Source organism: Halichoerus grypus, chromosome 12 (assembly GCF_964656455.1).
Source record: "Halichoerus grypus chromosome 12, mHalGry1.hap1.1, whole genome shotgun sequence".
Taxonomy (NCBI): domain Eukaryota; kingdom Metazoa; phylum Chordata; class Mammalia; order Carnivora; family Phocidae; genus Halichoerus; species Halichoerus grypus.
Window position 1 is genome coordinate 12,663,083 of NC_135723.1, and position 19,824 is coordinate 12,682,906.

The 19,824-nt window shown below is 37.1% G+C and overlaps 1 protein-coding gene across 14 annotated transcripts in view; it reads right to left on the reverse strand.

Moving 5' to 3' along the window:
• Positions 1-19,824, reverse strand: part of SUGCT (succinyl-CoA:glutarate-CoA transferase) — a 773,157-nt gene that overhangs the window by 396,212 nt on the left and 357,121 nt on the right. For 12 of the 14 annotated variants that reach the window (XR_013443062.1, XM_078059977.1, XM_078059983.1 and 9 more), the window contains one exon: positions 7,480-7,582. The exons of the other annotated variants lie outside the window; for them this stretch is intronic. Coding sequence is in view for 11 of the 12 variants with exons in the window: in XM_078059977.1 (XP_077916103.1) it covers positions 7,480-7,582 (103 nt within the window). In the remaining variant the exon portion in view is untranslated. The remainder of the gene's footprint in view (positions 1-7,479; positions 7,583-19,824) is intronic. 14 annotated transcript variants of the gene reach the window in all.

The following is a 19,824-nucleotide window of genomic DNA, read 5'->3' on the forward strand; positions in this document are numbered from 1 at the left end:
AATGTATATAGTGACCAGGCGGAAGATGAACAAGGAAATGTAAACATTAAACAATGGTAAAAACAAACAAGACCTGACAGACATCTATAGCATACTCCAACAGAATACACATTCTTAAGAACACTGCGAACATTCTGCAGAATGGATCCTATGCTGGGACATAACATAAGCCTCAATAAATCTGAAGGAGCTGAAATCATTCAAAGTATGTTTTTCAAACACAATGAATGAAATCAGAAATCAACATTAGAAAGTTTGAGAAATGCACACAAATGTGGAAATAAATAAAAACACTTTTAAATAATCAAAGTTCTGAAATTAACCCTTACATTAATGGCTAATTGATTTTGAACAGTGCCAAGAAAATTCAATGGGAAAATATTGGTCTTTTTAACAAATGATGCGAAAACAACTGGATATATCCATATGCAAAATAGTGAAGTCAGACTCCACACCTTATAGCATAGCACACACACACACACACACACACGCACGCACACACACACAAAATGGATCACAGACCTGAATGTAAGATGTAAAAATTATAAAACTCTTAGAAAATTTAACTGTAAATATTCATGTCCTTAGATAAGCAATGGTTGCTTAGTACAACACCTAAAGCACAGGTAATCAAAGTAAAAGAGACAAATTGCAAATTCAGGCTCCATTTTTAACTGCTGAGTTCTTACAGAATGTAGATTATAGAATGTACATTCTTATAGAATGTAGATTCTTACAGAATGTACATTTCAAGATCCTGTAGGCTTTGAGTACACCATTTTGTATCTCTTCCTCTTTCATCATTAATCAGCTTAGAAAAGTTCTTCAAATATCAATGGTTCTCAGTCCCTGTCAATCGTTGCTCATGTTCAGTACCACCAATAATAAAACTAAAATGCTTTTTAATATAATAACTACAATAAAATGATAATGAAAAATGTTTTCATTTGAATAAATCTGTGAAATCATAACCTTTAATATTGGCTGTAAGAGAGAGAGAAACACATATGGAGAGAGTAGCTCTACAAAAAAAAAAGGAAACTTTCAGATATTCTCAGGTCACAAATAATTTCAGAATCACTGAACAGTAAAAGTGGAAACCCTCCATTAAATTCCTCTTAGTCATTGAAAAGGAATTTATTAGTAATATGACAAACTGATTGCAAAAGGTATTTAAAAGGATGAAGAGTCCTTTGGTAAGTTGGGAGATACAGGCTTCCAGTTACGGAATGAATAAGTCACGGGAATAAAAGGTGCAGCACAGGGATATAGTCAGTGGTATTAAATAGTGCTTAAGCGATTAAGACATTTTGCAACTCCTTGTCAGATTTTAAACTTTTGTTAATTCATTAAATAGGATTCTTTATGCCTATTACTTCTCACTGCTAAAATACCCAGAACGTTTATGTGTAACTCTTCTGTGACACTGGACACACTTTACCTTAAACTGGACTGTGGGACCTCCTTGAATGTTTAATAGTTTTATCTTTGTTGATTCACTGCTTTCCATCATACCCTCCCCTTGCCAAATACCTAATACAAGACTCTATGTATAATATAGCATACATAATATAGTCTTGTATAGTACATACATTATATATGTGTGTGTGTATATATATATATATACACACATATATGAAGAGAGAGAGAGGGAGGGAGGGAGGGAGAAAGAGAGGGCAAGCACTTGACAGCCATCAATTACTATTTGCTACATGAATGAATGAATGTCTGAGTGAAAGAGCAGATTACATTCCCCTTTGCTCTGAACCATGCCTCTCACATTTTCATAAAAAGATCAAAAGAAGGCTTTTTCTCTTTAACATAAATTCTACAATCTTATTTCCATCAACATCAATCAAGAAATGTCCAAGGCATTCCAGTTGGATATTTAAGTATATTTGTGTTATATTTCAAAGAAATTGGTGCCTCCAAATTTCTTAGCTATATTTTAAAAATGAACATAAAATGCCAGTAATGTTATACTATGTCCTTTATTTTTATTTGACATTTCAGTGGGTTTCCTCTTACATAATAAGAGATGAGGTTTCTTGCATTAGGATTCTTCTCAACTCAACAAAATAAAATTAGACATTACTGCCTAATACTTTATATTTTAATATAAAGTTGAAGGCTTAAACTCTCCATTTTTATCTCATTTAATCACTTAAGCCTAAAGCACATTATTTCTTCAAAAATTTAAAGTATTATTCCCAGGTATCATAAGACAAACACACACACAATATATCTGAATATGTTCACCACCTAAAGTGTGTCATGTATGTTCAGAAATACACACAAAATTTATTTTTTTATCTCCTTTGTCTACCAGGAATTATTTCCAGACATATTGTTTTATCTAGATTTTCATCAACTGTTTTCCAGTTGCAGGGAGCCCTGTATGTCTGTGTTTCCCAGCAGTGTTAGAGACAAGGATAGAATCGTGCTTGAAGTGTGTAAGCCCACCAGGCTATACAACCGCATTTCAACAAATATTAGCTAATGCCATGGAGAAGGCAGTCTTTAAAATGCATCAAAAATGCGAGTATGTCTGTGAATGTGCACGCGCGTGCAGGAGCGCATGCGTGCATGAGTGTAGAAAGGGCTTAAAAAACAGCTTTGTATTTTGGGGTGCTTCTGACACTTACTATATGAATACTGAAAGCTTTTTTTCCCAGATGCTCAGATAGTTTGCCAGAATGTGCTAAAAAACCAAATCGCTTGGAGAACATGAGCTAGCCTAGAGATTAATAAAACCTCCAACTTCACAGGCTTCCACAAATAATGATATGAAAACAACAGATAATTTTAAGCTATCAAATATTTCAATACTTCACTCTGTTTGCTTCTATGACATATTTACCCCATACGAAAGATGTGCTCAAGGAGTTGTAATGGCCTTCTGGGACAGGAAGAAGAAGGTTTCTGTAGAAAATGTTAAATTAATTTTGATGGTGATACAAAGTTAAGGAAGGGTTGTTAAGGGATGGCTTGCTGCCACGGGGTGGGGTTTTGTTTTGGTATCCTTTTAGAGCCTGCAGGTGTTTGGCACCAGCTAAAATCAGGGCCAGCTGTGATGTTTCAGTTCTGATACTTCCCTCCCAATAGTTCTCAGAAGTGATGCTTCAGGGTGAGTCTTACACCTGATGGATTCAACGTGTGTGGTAGAAATGTGAAGGCTCTGTTAAATAACACCAGTTTGGCGACACCCTTTTGCCCTCTCTTCCCCACCCATGGGTCATGGCATCAAGGAGAGAAAAAAAAAAAAACATTAATCAGAGATTTGGTCATTCATATCTATATATTCTTTAATTGCGCAGTTCAGTCGAAGAATACACTTAGAATCGCCAAATACACGGTCTTAAGCAAAATGCAAAAAACAGGGTAACACAATCTCTTTTGATTCTCATGGTAGATAATGATGCTATTAAATGCTCTCGGTGGTGGGATCCATACCTATTTTTGCAGGAATCTGAATAGTTTCTATTAAAAGCTGCATTTTCTTTTAAGTTTGTTTGGGTTGGAAAACCTCAAACCACAATGTATTTTATGCACATGTTCCCCAGGGTATGTTAAATAGGACCATACTGAGGTCATCTAGCAAGTTTTTCAAACTTTTTAAGAATTCCTTTAATGTACTACACAATCTTGGCCTGATTTAAAAAAGATATTTTAAGAAAGCACTTAAAAAATGACTCTTAAAATCGATATGCAGATAATCCATATTGCATTTCTATAGAATACACAGAGTTTTCCACAGATAATTTATCACCGAGGGAGAAACACAATAAAACTACCACTAAAAGGTTTTTCGATCAAAATTCCTCTAAGCTATCAGTAAATACAGACCAAAACCCCCACAGTATTCTTGACGGACTTAACAGTGGATGCTTGGAGGACCCTTTCAACCTTTCAGTCTGCAGCAGATAATCAGAGGCTAAAATAAAAGGTAGACAACGTTGCATCTATCCAAGAAAAAAAAAAAAATCATCTGCTCTTTCAGCTGAGTCAAAAAAAAAAAAAAATCAAGTTTCCTCAGAACATGAGGCCATGATGAAATTATTTAGGTTCGAAATAGTTTCTACCATCAAGTACATTTTTGTCGTCTACCGAGCTCAAACCACAGATGAACGGTGAGTGGCCCACTTGATAAGCAAGCCCCCAGAAAATCCTCTCCTGCACTTTGATGCTTCCGACTTCCCTTTTTTTCTTTTTGGTTGGACACACCCCTCTTCACTTCATCGAAGCCTCACTTCCGGCGCCGTGTTCCAGGCCTTGTACTTCACCCAAATCAATTTTCCGTTGAGCTACAGCTGTGCTGGCACAGCGAGCACGAGAGCCAGCCACGGGCGCCAGTGGCGGGGTCCCACATCTGAGCACAAGTGGCCGGTTCCATGCACCCCCGGGCCAAGAAACTCTACAGCTCATGGGGGAAAAACAAGGGAGGACACCTTAAACGGAAATGATACTTTTACGGAAAATAAAAAATAAGAGGAGTTTCAGCAATCACAAATGATGAAGGATTGAGAAGTTCTTGGCACAGAGTTCACGGATGCCTTTTCTTAAAAAGAATATTACAGCTCGATTTTTAAGCTAGGGATCCCCATCCCCAGAGCCACACTGATTTTGTTTGTATCCACCAAACAAAGGTCTTTGTATCCACCAAACAAATATAACCTTGAGCAAAGGTCTCCACCGAAGAAGGTGTTTTTTAACAAAAATATGACCTTAAAGGGTACCATTGTAACCAGAGTTACTCCTGTGTCTTGAGCCTTTACCTCTGGCAATCCCTACTGCCCTTGATAAACATTATCTCATGTAACACGACAATATAGAGCAAAGATCCTATTACACCCCTTTACCGTTGAGAAAACTGAAGCCCAGTAAGTTTATAAAGCTGCCCAACAATTTTGACTCCGCGGTCTTAACCATTATGCAGTACTTTCCAAACAAAGGCTATAGATAGAGGCTGTCAGCCCCACCCAGGGGACGCACAATAGCCCCTTGATCATTTGGAAAACCTATACTCGGCAGAGTTTAACCAACTCATTCATTCACGGATTCATACAACAACATTTACTGTGTATCTGCTACCTAAGTCGATTTTAGATTTATTTTTTCAGAAAGGAAGAGAATTACTAAATTCATGTTAAATCCCTAGCACTTGGTACATAAGTACAATAAAGGTTTGTCAAATGAACTTTTGAAAGTAGTCCTAAGACATAACTCCCTGATTTTTTCCCATTTTACATTTCTTCCAAAATTCAAAATGATAATGGAATTCTTTTTAAAAGAGCCAAGTGTCCTTACCTCTCATGCCAAACAGTCCTACATACAATGGCCAGAGTCGTCCGTGCTAATTTTTAAAATGTAACAGTATTGCATTGCTCTCTAGTCCTTCTAAAACTCCAGATAAATTTTATGTGTACATTTGGCATTCAAACTGCAAAGAACGAAAGTATATATAAAAGAGACCAACTCCACTCTTGCAACTAGGGTACAATTGTCAGTAATTATCACTGGATGATTAAGAATTTTTGATGTTAGAATAGTAACAGGAGCTATTTTTTGGGGATAAGAAGGCAATTTTCAGAGACTCCTGGGGTAGTAGCAAAAGCTAAAAATATGCCGTAGACCAATATTAGAAACTTCATGAGGGTCCAGAAGAGTTGAGATAGAACAATTAAAGTAATTAAACCGAACTATAAGGGAAAACTGGGAATGAAAAACCTAACTATCCTATATTCAATCTGAAGCAGCCCATAAGGTGAACAATTTGAAGGGTGGAACCTTGGTTCCTTGTTCATCAAAACCTAGAAAATAGGTAATGTTAGAAGATACCCAGTGATTCGTCTGGGGTTAGCCTGGTGATGGGTATTAAAGAGGGCACGTTCTGCATGGAGCACTGGGTGTTATGCACAAACAATGAATCATGGAACACTACATCAAAAACTAATGATGGAATGTATGGTGTTTAACATAACATAATAAAAAAAAAAAAGAAGATACCCAGTGATTTTTAAAATAACGTTCTTTGTGCCTGAAAATACACAGGTGAAGCGACAGAAATGTTGATGATAAAACTCTCAGAAATGATCTCTAGGGAAACGTGCCCTCAAATCGAGTTAAACACCAAGTCCTACACAGCTTGGTACCATTTTTAAGAAGGAAAATGATAGCAAAACCCACCCATTCCCCCACAACAACTCAAAGCCAAAGCTTGGCCTCATTCGAAGTTATGAGTGAGAACACTGGTCCTCCGAGTCTAGTACATTTCAGAGTGTGCTCACTGCTGCCTCATGGCAAGGAGCTATTAATCACCAGACATTAATCCACTGATGCAGCAAGGACCCTGTCATAGAAACCCAGTACATATCCAGCGGGGCCCTTAATCTCAAATACTTATCGGCCATTGTTTTATTATGGACAAAGCCTTGGCATATTCACGATGTTGGCAGGAAGATAACACACAGCAGAATTCCTGAATCCACTCACTTTTTTCCTCCAGTAAATATCATGAACACTGAATTAAATACACGTCAATTCTCCTTGAAGCAGATACTCATGTAAAAGATAGGTACCAAAGTTAAAAAGTGAGGTCAGTTTTCAACAAAGTTCTCCTCCCCTAGAAAATCATATTCCAGTTTCCATAATTCATTTCAAAGAAAAACCGGTTACAATATAAAGAATATTTTTAGACCTATAATTTTGAAGTGTTGGAAGCTGATAAGATATGTGAATAATCATAGTGAAAGCTTCATAGAAAAATGGCATTCCTCTACCTTTTGGGATTAATATGCGAATCTGAGAAGCAGTAAATTGCTTGCAGTGATACTGATTAAAGTAATAAATCAAAAATTATTTTGATAGCCTCTAAAAATAATAATTTGAACAATGTTATAGAAAAAACTCATTTTTTCAGGTGATCCTGATTCCTGGGGCCCAAAAAGAAGCTTATAAGAATTTTTCAGTACAAACCTCTATTCAAGTACAATTGATTCTTCACAAATAATGCACTTTATTAATCAAAACATATAAAAGCCTCTCATTTGCAAAATTAACCATGACTTGCTTTGTACACTTTAAGATAGCCATCTGGTGAGATGTGGGCTGCAACTATAGAAGTTGTCATACTTCCTTCTACAGAGAATGATCTCTGAGGGCCTGAGCCCAACCTCTCAATTATCTACATTTCCCATTTTTCAGGAGAAACAAATGTCCTGACCTTGCAAACTTTATGTAGAGACTGCTGCAGAAATATGTTAGATCTGATGGACGTAAAAGTATGATTGTAGACAGCCAGTTCTAAATTGATTCTTTTTACTTCAGACCCACAGTCTAACGTAACCGTCAAAAATCACGTTACGTGACTTAAGCTCAAGGCCAATGGCTCACGTGTATTTACGTGAATCAATCTGGATAAAGAGAGGCAATTTCTTGCGTTTTTTAACTGCCATGTACTAAAAACTTCAAAAACCAAACCTGGGGTTCTGCAAATACGTTCTTCATGTCGTTGATTGGGCCATACGCAACCCCGCTGCCTTCGAAGAGGTATAACCACTTGCTGGTCATTTCTTTTTCAAACCTAGGAACAGACCCAAAAAAGATGCATTTTTACACAACAGTTTTTTTTCTCATATGGCCCTCTTTTGAAGCAACCAATAACGACAAAAATATGTTTCTTAGGCTTTCTTTGCTCCTAGTTTTGAGAATGTTGCCTAACTCAAACAACTTGACTTGTCCAGGAGTGGTAAGAATAGCCAACCAGCTCCCATTGTTTGAAGGTCCACCATTAGACATATAATCCCTCCTATTTCTGTGTCTGTGTGCTTTTTGACAGGGAGTCCCGTGGAGAAGGCAGATTGTGTGGGAAATGGTTTTAGCTGAGCTTCAATTGTTATTGTATTGAGCACCTTATAAATATAACAATATAATTGCAATTTTGAGCACAATGTCATTGTGCAAAGTCTTCTTTAGGACTCGGGCATAGTACATCAGTTTAAGGTAGATTGATATACTAAATTATTCCTCCAAACAAAAAATAAACAAATGTAGTTGTTTTAAAAGAAAGCTATATGTTCAGGGTGCCTGGGTGGCTCAGTCGGTTAAGAGGCCGACTCTTGATTTTGGCTCGGGTCAGGATCTCAGGGTCCTGGGATCGAGCCCCACGTTGGGCTCTCTGCTCAGGAAGGAGTCTGCTTCTCCTTCTCACTCTCCCTCTGTGCTCTCCTTCTCTCAAATAGATAAAAATCTTTAATTAAAAAAAAAAGAAAGCTGTATCTTCTACCTCCATTATATTTAAAGTACGCCACAATTAACAGCCACAACCATTGGCCTAAACACAACTTTAGCTACTTATTTGCACTATGACTTACTAATCAGAACAAATCTAGGCATGTGAAGACTGATATATCAGTTTAGCCAGCAACGCTCAACTCCAGCCAAGTCCTTTACCTCTGTTTTGTTTTTTCTATAATTTACAATTAGACTTCACAGACATAAAAGCTTATTTGATTCCCTTTATTTTCTCTATTATGTCAAGGAAAGGGGACCTAATTCATTAATGAGATTCACCGTTTGTTTGTTTTTTTAAGATTTTATTTGTTTATTTGACAGAGGGAGACACAGCAAGAGAGGGAACACAAGCAGGGGGAGTGGGAGAGGGAGAAGCAGGCTTCCTGCGGAGCAGGCAACCTGATGCGGGGCTCGATCCCAGGACGCTGGGATCATGACCTGAGCTGAAGGCAGACGCCCAATGACTGAGCCACCCAGGCACCCCGAGATTCACCGTTTTATATTTCTTCTTCACCATTTTATATTTCTTCTTGTTAAGACAGTGAAACAGAAATAAAATCTTGGATCCTCAAAGACAACTCAACAGTCATAATTTGTAACATATGAAGAATTTAGAATTACTAATTGTTAAAATAGCAAGCTATTTCTACCTAAGTAATAATCTAGGTGAAAAGAGATTTTTTTTAAAAAAAGCATTAGGTAAAATAAATTATTGACAGCAAGCAGAAGGCTTCACTACTATGGGAGGGCAAATGGAAATATAGTAGAAATAGTGTTCACAGACTTCTACTCAGCAATCTTAGACATAGCTAGAATTAATCTTAGGTTTGCAGATTCCATGGGAAATTATATTGGAGAATGCACTATTACTTCCACTGTTTAAAACAAGGGTAAAAACAGTATCAATACTTTGAGGGCTTTCCTAATCTCACCATTTGGTGAATAAAGATTTTTCATTGTCCGTTTTAATTACAGCCAGTAATGTTAACTATCCCTACTTAGTACACAATCAAATACTTCACTTCTACATACTGAAAAGCATTCTTTCATGGGAACACCACCATGCAAGATGAAATGTCTTACATTAATCAATTCTTCACACCTTATTTTCTTTTCAATGACTATTAAAATCATCTCCTGGCCCAGACTTCCCAAGACATATATATCACCAGAATGATATATGCTGAAAGAATAAAAGAGATACTTTGAACCTGGAGCCTTTTCAATCCAGGTGTCAATCATTTAAGTTTCCATAAGCAGAGCGTTATCGTGGTTAACCTGATAAATTTTCAAGACGTGAATTTATCACCACCGGACTCACCCAAGTGGCCTTAAAGAGCTGCACAGAAAAGGCACGTCAAGATCCAAACAAACCCATAGCTGCAGGCTTGCCAACAGAAAACTCAGGGGAATAGCTGAAGTTTTAGTATTTATATAAGCTTTTCACCACTGGGCAAAAGAGAGGGATTTATTTTATGTCATGGAAAACAACGGATGCACTTTGGAAAGGAGACTGGGGAGCAAGACAGTGTCTGGAGCTGCAGTGGTGACCACTGTTTGTGGATGTGCGTGGGCGTGGGTGTGGACGTGTTCATAAATGCCTTCAACTCAAGCGGCCAGAGACAGAACATCGCGGCATTCTGCTGCTCCCAGAGGACACATCCCTCATTTTCTTCTGAAAATCTATCTCTTGATCTAAATCTGATGTGGAATCCTTTCCTTTATCTATGCAAAAAAACTGTAAGCACATGTTTTTATTAACCACAAAAATGCTGCTAAAAAAAAAATGGAAAGAGCTGTTCTAAATCACTTAGGGCAAAACAGTACTGAAGATAAGACAGGAAGAGTGTCCTTCAATGCAGTGTAGGGAGCCTCAAAGCTTCAGCCTCCTGTGGGAAGTTACTTGGAAACTCCTAAGACAAGTCAGATTTCATTGTGAACTTGCCAAATCAACCCATATATTAAATTTTAGATTGTTGCTGAATTTGCTTGCTGTCGATTGAATCATTTAGGTAGATGAAACACTGGTACGTTTAAATTTCTTAGCATCAAAATTTTACTTAAAGAACAAACAAAACACTTCTCTTTAGAGAATGGATTAAAGTTGCAGCCAAATCCAAGACAAGACAGAAACCAAGAGATACAGGCCATGAAGGTGGAGTTGGAAATAATTCTAATATTAATGATTACTAAATGTTGGTTAGTATATTTTGTAGCTTTTCTCCCCAAAAGCACACTGTAAGAGAAGTATTATTCTCATATGACCAACAGGAAACTCAGGTTTGGAGAAATTAACTTGCTCAAGTTCATAAAGCTTTTTCCCTCCAAACTTTTTTGAGGTAAGACTGACCAATAAAAGTTATATATATTTATTTTGTACAGCATGCTTTTTTAGAGTGTGGTGCAATGCAGTGATTTAATATACATATACATCATGAAATGATTACCACAATCAAATTAATTTATACATCCTTCACCTCATGGTTACCATTTGTGTGTGTGTGTGTGTGTGTGTGTGGTGAGAACATTTAAGATCTACTTAAGAACATTTAAGTATAAAATATGGCATTACCTTCAATGACCATACTTTATTTGATTCTCAGAACTTTTTCATCTTATAACTGAAAGCTTGTACCCTTTAACCAGTTTCTCCCCATTTCCCCCATATCCTAGTCCTGGGAAACCACCATTCAACACTCTGGTTCTGTGAGTTTGACTTTTTAGATTCCACACATGAGTGAGATCAATGCAGTATTTGTATTTCTGTGTCTGGCTTATTTCACTTAGCACTAAGATGCTTCTTCACTTCCATCCTCTATACCTCAAGATACATCTCCTTACATTAATACCCACTCATTCATTCCTGATGCTTTTAGCAAGAGTTTGTTTTGTCCCAGTCATGGGGATTACAACAGTAAAAAAGTCCCTGTTTTCAAAGATCATACAATCTAATGGAGAACACAGCTAAGGAAATTGATGATTTGCAATGCAAGATACCGAGACAAAAATGAGTGTACAGCCTACAGTTGAAGTACCAAAGAAGGAGACCTGAACTGGGCCTGGGGAGTCAGGAAAGAATTCAAAAGCCAGGTGACATTTGAGCCAGCTGCTGAAGGATGAGTTAGCATTTTCCATGTGGAAGATGGAAAGAAGGGTATTCCAGAGAGAGCAATGTGTACAAAGACCCAACCTGGAAAGAATCTAAAATCTCCTGTACCCTGAATGACAAAGGACGAAATGGGAAAAGAAGGTTAGAATCAGAGTGCAAGGCATCTTGTCTGCTATGCTAAGGATACTGGATTTCCACTGGCCATGAGGCACCCAGAGAGGTCTTTCAGTGGGGGGCCGACATAATCAGGATCAATACAGGGAATGGAAGGATACAGATGAGACCAGAGGCAAAGAAACTTGACAGGAGGCAACAGACTCTCTCCCTCTGATGCATCTTAAATCTCCCCCTCTATCAATATCTTCTGTGTTATTGTCAATAATAAAAAAGTTTTGGGGGCACCTCAGTCAGTTAAGCATCTGCCTTCAGCTCAGGTCATGATCCTGGAATCCCAGGATTGAGCTCCACATCGAAATTAATAATAATAATAATAATAATAATAATAATAAAGTTTTCATTCAAAGAAAAAGTTTTCTTAATATTCTTACCCTTTTGTTCCTATCCTATTTACCCATTTCCAATCTGCCACGAATGCCTGAGCCTCTGAAATTTGACTTGTTCACCAACACCTTTTCTTGCCCAATCACCAAGGGTCTCACCAAGAGTCTTCAGGGACCACTACCCAATATTCTTTTCATAGTCCTCATCCTATCTGCTCTCTGTGCATTTGATGCTGTTGACTATCCTTTTTTTTTAAAGATTTCATTTATTTATTTGACACAGAGAGAGAGATAGTGAGAGAGTGCACAAGCAGGGGGAGCGGCAGGCAGAGGGAGAAGCAGGTTCCCCGCCGAGCAAGGAGCCTGATGTGGGGCTCGATCCCAGGACCCTGGGATCATTACCTGAGCGGAAGGCAGCTGCGTAACCAACTGAGCCACCCAATCCTATCTTTATATCCTATGCTATTGTACTTATTGGATTTTTAATACCTCTTTGGCCCTTTCTGTTTCTTTTATTAATTCTTTTACCTTTTCCTTCCAGTCCCAATTTTCTTTGTTCTCTTTCACTCATCTAAGTAATCCTGTTGTCTCCATGCAGATGATACCCAAATCTTTATTTCCAGCCCTAACCTTTCCCCAAGCCCCTCTTCCTAGTTACTATGGGATATTTCTACTCAGATACACTATCATCCCCATAAACACAACATGCCCATGGATGACTAAGACTTCCCTTTCCCCTTGCCTGAATTCACACTCTTGGCTAAATTGGGAACTCTTTTTTTTCATCATCTCTTATAATTTATACATAATTGGCCTGTAAAATCAACTTTTCAACAGTTAAGCTCTATTTATCTAGTCCCACTGTTGCTACCACCGTTCAGGCCCTTGACTCTTCATACTTGGACTATGGCAATAGTTGATTAAAAACTCACTGCCTTCCCAAGGTAAACAAAGGCAAAAATGAGCTATTGGGACTTCATCAAAATAAAAAGCTTTTACACAGCAAAGGAAATAGTCAACAAAACCAAAAGACAACCTACAGAATGGGAAAAGATATTTGCAAATGTGTAATCAGATAAAGTGGTAGTATCCAAAATCTATAAAGAACTTACCAAACTCAACACCCAAAGAACAAATAATCTAGTCAAGAAATGGGCAGAAGACATGAGTAAACATTTTTCCAAAGAAGACATCCAGATGGCTAACAGACACATGAAAAGATGCTCAACATCACTCGGCATCAGGGAAATATAAATCAAAACCACAATGAGATATCACCTCACACCTGTCAGAATGGCTAAAATTAACAAATCAGGAAACGACAAATGTTGGCGAGAATGCAGAGAAAGGGGAACCCTCTACACTACTGGTGGGAAGGCACGCTGGTACAGCCACTCTGGAAAACAGTATGGAGGTTCCTCAAAAAGTTAAAAATAGAGCTACCCTATGACCTAGCAATTACACTACTCGGTATTTACCCCAAAGATACAAATGTAGTGATTTGAAGGGGCACCTGCACCCCAATGTTTATAGCAGCAATGTCCACAATAGCCAAACTATGGAAAGAGCCCAGATGTCTATCGACAGATGAATGGATAAAGAAGATGTGGTATATATATACAATGGAATATTATGCAGCCATCAAAAAATGAAATCTTGCCATTTGCAATGACCAGGATGGAACTAAAGGGTACTATGCTAAGCAAAATAAGTCAGAGAAAGACAATTATCATTATGATCTCACTCATATGTGGAATTTAAGAAACAAACCAGAGGAGCATAGAGAAAGGAAGGGAAAAATAAAATAAGACAAAATCAGAGAGAGAGACAAACCAAAAGAGATTCTTAACCATAGGAAACAAACTGGGGGTTGCTGGAAGGGAAGGGGGTGGGGGGATAGGGTAACTGGGTGATGGGCATTAAGGAGGGCACGAGATGTAATAAGCAATGGGTGTTATATATAGCAGATGAATTACTGAACTTTACCTCTGAAACTAATAATACACTATATGTTAATTAATTGAATGTAAAGAAAATAAAATTTGATTTAAAAAATAAAACTTATTGCCTTCAATTTTCCTCCTTTCAGTAAAATGAATTTTAGTTATGTCTCAAATTTGTCCAATTGTCTCTTTCCCAAGGATTACTATCTTCTCTCACACTAGAGAAACAGACTGTTTCTTCACTGCTAATTTAGAACACAGTTGGCACTCAATATTTGCTGAATGAATGGGCAACTAATTGGTCACAATAAGAGAGTCTCGGTCACATTAGCTTGAATAAGCGGGGTGGATTACTTTCTCCCAAAATCTTGCTGAGACTAGGTTTATTTAGACATTGTGGTTGGGAGAAGAAAGACAATTTGAAGGTTTTTGGTTTAAATGTAATATCACAGTATCACCTCTTTTCTTTCTTATTCCACACTGGTCTCTAAATTCTTCATAGAAATATGTCTTATGAAAAATAAATTTCAAGTTCCCAACAACTAACTTACAAACACAATATTTCAATTTAGGGACTATGTTATCTAGAAAATCATAAGATCTTAGGAATTCTAAAGACCTTAACAATTATCTATTGTTTGGGGCGTCTGGGTGGCTCCGTCAATTTTGCATCCAACTCTTGGTTTCGGCTCAGGTCCTGATCACATGGCTCGTGACCGGTTCCCATGCTCAGTGGGAGTCTGCTTGGATATTCTCTCCCTCTGTCCCTTCCCCCACTTATGCACACACTCTCTCTCTCTCAAATCAATAAATAAATCTTTCAAAATATTATCTATTGTTTACTGTGTCCCACAAAGCCATCCTATTGTGTGCACTGAAAGTATTTCTAGTAATAAGGAGCACACTGGCAGCCCAATTACTAAAAGTATTCAAACACAGGAAGTGTGCTACAATAGAAAAGGCAGGAGATGTGGATAGATCTGGGTTTGAGTCACAGCCCCAGCACCTCCCACCTATATGACCTTAATAAAATTATCCATTAATAACATCCACAATTTTTCAACTCAAATCTTAACTCTCACAACAATCCTGTGAGATAGGTATCATCATTATACTCATTTGAAACATGAGCAAACCAAGGTTTAGAGAGTTTAAGTAACCTTTTCAAGTCATATCAACATTAAGTAGTCAAGCCGGAAGTCTATCTTGGGTTCCAAGCCCATGTGTTTCATTACTTTCTACTGCTTGACTCTAGGTAGCAAAGTCCAGGACAGCAGACCAGACAAAGCTCTGTGAGTCATGGGCTGCCAAAGACCAGACCCACAGAGGGCTTAAAAAGGAGTAGTTGAAGCCTAGCATCTTGACGTTACTATTAACTGAGAATCTTTTATGTACCAAACACCATAGGAAATACTTTGCATATATTATTTCTAGTCATCACAATCCTGTGAGATGAGTTTTGTGATTAAGGCATAGAAAAGTCAAGTAGGGAGGTATATGTAAGAGAAATCTATCAGCTCAAATCTATCAGCTGGTTGGATCTTAAACTGGTCTTTATGCTCGTTCAGTAGGGTAGACTGGCTAGAAGTCAGCATCAACCCAATCAAGTCCAACACACAGTGCCACCCTTAGGTCACAGCAAATCAGAGTTGGGGGACAGAGGGAAGTTAACCCTGTACTGGGTGAGTCACCTAGGCTCCAGTATTCCCAATTTCTTTCCCACTGACCATTGATCAAATCTATGGTCCCGTAATGTCTCATAATATTGACCACCATATTCCAATCTGATCTTTTCAAGAATCTTATGAGAAAGGACAAGTTATCCTTATTTTGAAGATGAAAATATTAAAGCATAATTGAGACTCATACTCCAGTCTTTCTATTCCAGGCTCAGAACTCATCTCACTATGCACTGCTGTCATTTATGAAAGATAATAAACAAATCAATAGATGAAATGTATTTCCTAACCTCACCTAGCTTTGTGATGGTGGGTAAGTTGTTTAATTTCTCTGAGCTCCAATTTTCTCATCCACTATAAGAAAATTATACTTGTAGATTCCTTAACACAGCACCCAGCACATAGTATCTAATAACTGCTATTTCACTTAGGAGTAATGTCACTTACACTAAAAATAAATGATAATAATAAAATATGTCTAAAATTGCAAATCCAAGGAATTTTAACAATTTATATAGCAGATCCTAATTACTGTTGATCATCTCTCAAGATATTCTATGGTTATAAAAGTATAAGTATACATACATCAAATCATTATGTTGTGCACCTAAAACTAATATAATATTACACATCAATTACAGTTGACCCTTAAACAACATTGGTTTGAACGATGTGGGTCCACTTATACACAGATATTTTTTTCAACAGATACAATACTGTAAATGATTTTCTCTTCCTTATGATTTTTCTTAAAACATTTTCTTTTCTCTAGCTTATTTTATTGTAAGAATACAGTATATAATACATATAACATGGAAAATGAGTTAATCAGTTGTTTACATTATCAGTAAGGCTTCTAGTCAACAGTAGGCTATTACTAGTTAAATTTTGGGGTGGTCAAAAGTTATACACAGATTTCAACTGTGTGGGGGTCTGGCAACCCTGACCGCCATGTTGTTCAATGGTCTACTGTATATCTCAATCAAAAACTATTTTTAATTTTAAAGATAAAAAGTCAAAGTCCAAGACTTCTAAAATGTATATACATGCTACCTTGTTGTTACTGCTTTTTCTAGAAAATATCAGTGTTTGTACTGAAGCCTCTAGGGGATTGGTGATGACACCAGCGTCAGGAATCTCCATTGGTCTTCATTATACCTGGAAATCCTATAGTAGCTAGTGACAATGCAGAGATTTCAAGCTTGAAGCAGGGAGTAATAAAGCAAACACATTTCACGAGGCTAGCAAGCAGGAGAGCTGAAGTTTAAAGAGGTACCAACATCAATATAGCTTGTAGAGAAGCCACAGAGGTTAAATCTTGTCTTTTTGTCTCATCCTAGTGGTTCAGAGGAAGTCCAAAGTCTCAACTCCTATCGGTAATAAAAGAGAATGCCTACTGGGAGTCATGCTATGTCCATAACTAGATGAGGTCTCATTTCCCTAAGAGGTCCTTAGGTGCCCCTGGCCCAAATCTGGTGATTTAAAAGTCAGTGACGGCAACTTGGAACCTTTGCCCTTTATCTTTACCTCCCACTAGACTTTGTGAGATGCTCAGAGACACTTTCTTCCATGATCTTTAGAGTTTCTTGAGCAAAGAATATGGCAAGATTTGTGGCAAAAGTAAAATCATATCCTTCTTGGTTTCATCAATCTTTCCCCACTTTCGGGTCAGAACAGAAAAGTATTTCAAGGATAAACTATATACAGAGACTCTGTGACAAGACTTTAAATCTTTGAATCCCCTCAATCATTTTTCCACATAAAAATTCAGGACTCAAAAATGTAAGTTATTTTGGGGTTCTAGTTAGTTGTATTTTCAGAGAGGTTTTATATGAAAATCCAAATGTAACTGAACTAACATTGGAATACGACTTTATGTTGTAAAAGCAATCTTCAACACACACAATGATTTATTCATATAATTGGAAATATGAATCAATTTGCAAAAAAAATTCATATTTTTGCATAAGTAGAAAAGTATACCTGGTCTCGTTGCTATACTGTTTCTACGGTAGAGTTGTAGATTTGCCAACCATGGTTTTCTGAAAATATGTTTCAAAATTTATATACCCAGAACCCATAATCTTTTAAAATTTTGTACATTAGTACAAAAACATTAGTTCCATCCCCTTATATAAGTAAATATAAATACATTTGTGGATTTCCCCTAAGAGTGGCTCTCCAGAATAGTGGAGAAAAACTTCTCTTCACACCCCACCTTCTTGATTTATGAAAGACTGTGCCTTTAAACTCCAAGTAATTTTGCAAAAAACCAGAAAGCTAAATAAATATCTTGCAGAGCCTTAACAAAAACAATGGAGAATTGCAAAATACATTACACTGGAAGACAGTAAAAACTGAATACAACTTTGTAAAGATAGGCTGTCCACATAACATAAAAGTTTTCAGAAGAGTTTATTTCAATATCATAGCAATGCTTCCCTAACATTCTTAAAAGAAAATTCAGGAATATTATCCACTAGAGTTAGTTCTTAAATTATTGTTTATTTTTTATTTTACTCTTGTAAAATATTTCAAACATGCCAAAAAGTGCATGAAAACTATGAAAGAAACAAACTGAGGTTGCTGGAGTGGTGGGGGAGGAGGGATGGGGTGGCTGGGTGCTAGACATTGGGAAGGGTATGTGCTATGGTGAGCGCTGTTAATTGTGTAAGACTGTTGAATCACAGACCTGTACCTCTGAAACAAATAATACATTATATGTTAAAAAAAAAAAAAAAGAAGAAGAAGAAGAAGATAGCAGGAAGGGAAAAATGAAGGGGGTGGAAATTGGAGGGGGAGACGAACAATGAGAGACTAGGGACTCTGAGAAACAAACTGAGGGTTCTGGGGGTGGGGGGGTGGGGGGTTGGGTTAGCCTGGTGATGGGTATTAAAGAGGGCACGTTCTGCATGGAGCACTGGGTGTTATATGCAAATAATGAATCATGGAACACTACATCAAAAACTAATGATGTAATGTATGGTGATTAACATAACATAATAAAAAAAAAGAAAACTATGAAAGAGAAAATTAAAGAAAAGAAAATAATACAAATACTTATGTCCCCTCAACCACCCTCATCATTAGAATCTTAACATTTTAGCATATTTGCTTCACATCTTTAAGGAACAAAATATTACCAACACAGGTGAAGCTCCTTTTGTTCCTCTCCTTTACCTTATTGTCCTTTTTATTCTCTTCAGAACAATTTTATATATGTGTATGTATCTGTTTGGATTAATCCATGAGCGATATGAGGTATCATGTGGGTTTTTAAACTTTATACCAGAATTTGCTTTCTTATTGAACATTTTAATTTTAAGATCTATCTGTACTCATACATAAGGATTTGGCTCAAGTGTTTTATCCACTGGGTGCATTCCTGTGTGAATATTCCACAGTTTATCTTTTCTCCTACTTATGGTCCATCATTGTTTCCAGTCTCTTACTGATACCCACAACACTTCAATGGAACCTTATACATTTCTCTGTCTATTCCAATAGGATTGATTCCCTAAGGTATATATGGAGAAGCAGAATTGCTGAGTCATAAAGTAGACACATCATCAGCTGTATTAGATTTTGCCAGACTGTTCTCCAAAGAGCTTAGTGCCCATTTTTGCTTCTTCTGTGCTCCATATTCTCATCAACTTTTGTTACTGTCAGGCTAAAGTTTTGTCATTCGTGTAGAGGTAAAATGGTATCTCATGGTTACTTTAAATTAAGTTGCATTTCTCACAAATGAAGAAATTAAACATGTTTTCACAAGCTTAAAGGCTATTAGATGGGTTTTGTTTTTTTCTTTTCTTTCCTCTTCGTATTTTTTGCACATTTCTCAGTTGGACTATTTTTCTTTTTTTATGGATTTATGCATTTTAAATTTCTTCTAGATTATAGCTCATCTTTTAGCCTTATTTACCTTTTCATACAGAAGCTATTAATTTTAATGCAGACAAATCATGATTCTTGTCCTGTAAGGTTTTTGCTTTTCATGTTGACTTAAGAAGTAGTTTCTACCTTGTAAGCTTGTCATGAGGAATTAACTGTAAAGGTGTACATAACAGTGCATGGTACAAGTCAGTGCTACATAAGTTACATTAAATAAATAAAACTACACTTTACTGAAAATGGAAACTGTTGGCAAGGAGGGGGAAGAAACTAGAAGTTTTGGAAACAAAAATTTGGTACAGGGCTACATTTCATAAATGGACAGCCTACAGATAATGTCTCTTTGGACAAATCTGAGCAAACCCAAATCAAACCAATAGGATTCCACAAGACGCGGGCTGAAGTCTACA